This window comes from Mus pahari, chromosome 8, assembly GCF_900095145.1.
Source record: "Mus pahari chromosome 8, PAHARI_EIJ_v1.1, whole genome shotgun sequence".
In the NCBI taxonomy this organism is placed as follows: Eukaryota; Metazoa; Chordata; class Mammalia; order Rodentia; family Muridae; genus Mus; species Mus pahari.
In genome coordinates this window covers 18,100,500-18,104,953 of record NC_034597.1, presented here as the reverse complement: position 1 = coordinate 18,104,953, position 4,454 = coordinate 18,100,500, and the positions used below count along the sequence as shown (strand labels likewise).

Below are 4,454 nucleotides of genomic sequence, written 5' to 3'. Positions count from 1 at the left end.
GAGAGAGAGAGAGAGAGAGAGAGAGAGAGAGAGAAACAGAGAGAGAAACAGAGAGAGAAACAGAGAGAGAAACAGAGAGACACACAGAGAGAGAGACAGAGAACTCAGAAAAGAGACAGAGAAATGATGCGTATCTGGGTATGTTGGTTTGAATTTGGAGATGCAGTTTGGAATTGGCCCAGCTGGTTTTAGCCCTGGCTTTGGTTCAGTATCATCATGTTTCCTTCCCTGCCTTTGGAACAGTATTGTGTCCTGTAGCAGTGTCTTTAGGAAGTATGTGATCTGCTCTCTGATTTTACAGGGAGTTAAAGAGATTGCCATGAGTCTCAGAAGAGCCATTGAACTGTGGACTCTTAAACGGTGTTTAGAGTGTGACAGACTGTGGGGACTTTTGAAGTTGGACTGGATGCATTTTGCGTTATGATACAGCTACAAGCCTATGGAGACCCGGGAGTGCCTGGGCCTCTTCCTTCCCGTCCTGAAGTTATCTCTGTAGAGTTAGCATATTGCTCCCTCATTAGGAATTTTCCCTGACCCCATCTGTCACAGACTCTGGAGCCAAGTCCAACCCTGCCTTTGAAAATAGATTGCTCGGATGAATGAATTGTCAAGACCAGGGCTCCAAGGGAAAAAATGTTCTGCCTTTTTATCTCTGCTTATTTTAAATCGAGAAAAGCTTAGTTTCCTCTTACGTTTCTCAAAACAAAGCTGGAAACCTCTCCCCTCTCTCACACAACTAAATGTAAACAGATTTCCATTCAGTAAATGGGAGCTTTATTAAGCTGTCAGTTGTTTAAAACCGATTCAGTCCTACACATTACAAGATGGTAAGCAGAAGCAGGAGAGCAACCTCACCTATTTACTTTTCTAATAATGAGACCACTAGAATATTAGCTAAAATTGTTAGGACCAAAAATAATTGCTCACCAACTGTCCCTACCTGAATAATGATTTTGTGTAAGGATTCTGAAAATCCTTTGGTTTCTACGGTGGCAGAGGACCTTTCATTCATAGTACTAACCTGAACCTGTCCCAGCGTGCTCCATCAAGATACAATCCGTGAATGTAAACGCCATCTTCTGGTGGGTCGGGAGAGTAATCCAAAGGAATCACCTGAAGAGATTAATACTACTATCATTAACCACACTATTAATATTAATACTACTATCAATAACCACACTATTAATATTAATACTACTATCAATAACCACACTATTAATATTAATACTACTATCAATAACCACACTATTAATATTGCTCACTGCATACCTTCATCTCATGAGGCAAACTCTGGTGGATAGCCAGGATACATAAAAATAAAACTTGCTAGACTATAAAGTTTTTCAGCCATAATCTATAAAAATATATAATATTGTATAGCTGTTGGTGTGTGTGTGTGTGTGTGTGTGTGTGTGTGCAGTGTGCACACAAGGGCATGCATTAGTGTGCACATGTTGGTGCATGAGGATGGATGTGCATCTATATCTGGAGGCCAGAGGTCATCCTTGGGTGTCATTCTTCAGGAGCCATCTGCCTTGGTTGGCTGGCCCGTGAGTCTCGGGGACTCAGCTGTCCACCTCTGTAGCACTGAGATTACAAATGCGTGTCACTGCCCAGTGTTTTTTACATGGGTTCTGGTAGCAGACATCATGTGCCCATGTTTCTGTGGCAAGCATTTTACTAACTAAGCTGTCTACTCAGCATTGTAGAGTTATTTTGAAGCATTTTATCAGGTTTTACTGTACCCCACTTTAATTTTTTTTAGCATAAGAACAATGCTGGATTGTTTGTACCAAATAGTGAGATTATGAAAGTTCTAGATACAGCAAGACAAAAATTATATACTTTATATAACACAAAAAAGTAATTTAACTTGATTATATTTGGCCTTAACATGTAAAATTTGCATATTCTTCTTGCTTAAATATATGACTGATTTATTACCACACTGTTTAGTTAAAGGAGTAATTGTACCTCAAATTTGTAGCCTAGTAAGTCAATAGGGATGGTGTATTTTCTGGCATAATTCTGCATAGCTCCAGTTAAAAAGGCTTGGGTGAAAAAGAAACCAGAGATCCAAAACACACTGGGTTTCCCAGAGGAGAACCAGTCCTATAGAGGAGAACAAATGCATCATGTCTATGTTCACCACACACAGTAATGTGCACAGCCCACGTGTCACCACACACAGTTCTGCTTCTCGTCTAGACCCCCTACTTTCATTACAAGACTTTCCCTGACATCAGATGTTCTCTCCCCCCACCCCCTTTTTCCTAGTTATTCTTGGAAATTCAAAGTGGTTTCAGCATTAATTTGAGTAAAGTTAGTTTGAAGGAGTCAAATCTCCTGCAAGAGAAGAGGTAATTTTGCACACTCATTGTATTGCTTAGCGCAGTGAAGAGCCACCGTCTTTAGAACTTTTACCCACAGACTGAAGCTTTACCCTGTGCACTCTATCCCAGATCGCGACCCTGGTGTCCCTGTGTCTGCAAGTGCACTGCCCCGCAGGACCAGAACTCTGTCTTCCTGCACCAGTGTGGACAATCCTCTTGCTCCTGCCTTACTCATCATCTGAACAACGTAACTGAGACACATCTGACTGCCTGCATGGTTTGGACCAGGTTTGTTGTCTTGCGTAATTCTTCAGCAGCCCATCAAAGTCAAACCAAATGCCCTGGTCTCCTATTCACGATCCTCTCCAATCTGGCCCCAAAGAATATTTTTCAGTGTGTCCTTTCCTCTCAGGAATTCTTTTTTCTAATTACCCAGGACGGCATAGTGGTCCCGTCTGTGCAGAGTGAGTGAGCACTGTGTTTCTCGGCCCCTGGGAAGACACTGCTGCCCTTCCTCGGTCCTGCTGCAGGACTCACTCCAGCTTTTCTGGTGGCAGAACTCTGCCTATCAACTGGAGTGGGACACGTGATTGGCACCTGGCCAATCATACTTCATGGTAGCAAGTGACACAGGATAAGTCAAAGATATGGAAGCACCTGGTACAACTTTCGGGGAGCATGCTTCTCTCAAAGTATGCCTGTAACTCTCCCCACATTGTACTTTGCTTAAACATAGTCTATGAAATAAGGAAGCAGAGGGGCCAAGGAAGGGAGCAGTTTCTCACCTTATACTTCCCTGTACCCCAAACATCGCTGTGTATGTGCGCACACGTGCCTGCATATGCATGGGCACATTCTGGGAAAGGCCGGTTAAGCGTGATTCTAAGAACTGCTCCCATTTTTGAGATAAGGTAAAAGAAAAAGCTCCAATTTTTAAGACAAAGGACAATGTTGATAAAGCCTCGCGCCATTTTGTGACTTCCTTTGAGAATTAAAGTCACAAGGTAACATTAAACAGTAGTGTCTGGGAACTACAGACTTAGAACTTTCATAAATATAAATGTCACTTGAGTTTGACTAAAGTAAATGTCCATTTTCTACTTAGTGTTTCTAAGCGCGTGTATCTTATAATATTCATACATGTGGTTAGATAACCAGGAAACTACTAATTACACTTCATTTAACCTGGGGACATTGAAATGACCACAGTTCATTACTAGTATCTCTCTATTCAACAATAATAAGTCTATATTGCACTATGTGGTCATTTGGGGCAATATTTGAATAAATATTTTTCACTTGAAAAATATATATTTGAAGTATAAATTTATCTACCTAATCTATCAATCTATCTATCATCTACTTATCTACCTATCACTTATCTACCTAATACTTTACCTCTAAAAACTTCAGCCGGGCCAGGAAATCTGTGATGTAACTTCCAAGGGGCTTCAGACTTGGGTATGATCGTTTTGCCCACATTTCTGGAACTTTTCCAATAAGCAAACTGCCAGAAAGTGCTTCCAATGCAGAGTCCATCACAACCAAGCCTTTAATAGCCTTCTTGAGGTCCCGTAGAGTATTACGTATAGTTCTAATTAAACTGCAATGAAAAAAACTGTGTCATCAACATATTTGATAATAAGCATCAATGTACAATCTGCAAAAGAAGAGCCAGCAGGAGACAGTTATAGCTTTATGGGCATGTTTCCCAAAGCATGGCCATGAGTACTGATTGGTAGTATGTGAAGTAACTGTAGGTGCCATTTGAATAAGTATTTTTTCGTTTCAGCCATTACATACTTTTTTTTTTTTTTTTTTTGAGACAGGATCTTACTATGTAATCCTGGATGACTTGGAATTGGCTGTGTAGACCAGACTAGCCTTGAACTCAGATCCCTGTCTCTGCTTCTTGAGTACTGGGATTAAAGATGTGCACCACCATAACTGGCAAATCACTTTAAAATTTACAATAATACCAGTTGCACATTAATTTATTATTATTTTATATTAGTATCAAATAATGTCAAATAATCTTCTGACTATTATTTCCCAGGACCTAAAACTCTAAAAATTATATATATATATATATATATATATATATATATATATATATATATA

At 40.0% G+C, this 4,454-nt stretch overlaps 1 protein-coding gene across 1 annotated transcript in view; it reads right to left on the bottom strand.

Moving 5' to 3' along the window:
- Positions 1-4,454, bottom strand: part of Dnah12 (dynein axonemal heavy chain 12) — a 171,786-nt gene that overhangs the window by 3,487 nt on the left and 163,845 nt on the right. The window contains exons 69-71 of the mRNA XM_029541695.1: positions 3,732-3,936; positions 1,975-2,112; positions 1,022-1,113 (exon numbers count right to left, since the gene is read on the bottom strand). Coding sequence (XP_029397555.1) covers positions 1,022-1,113; positions 1,975-2,112; positions 3,732-3,936 — 435 coding nt within the window. The remainder of the gene's footprint in view (positions 1-1,021; positions 1,114-1,974; positions 2,113-3,731; positions 3,937-4,454) is intronic.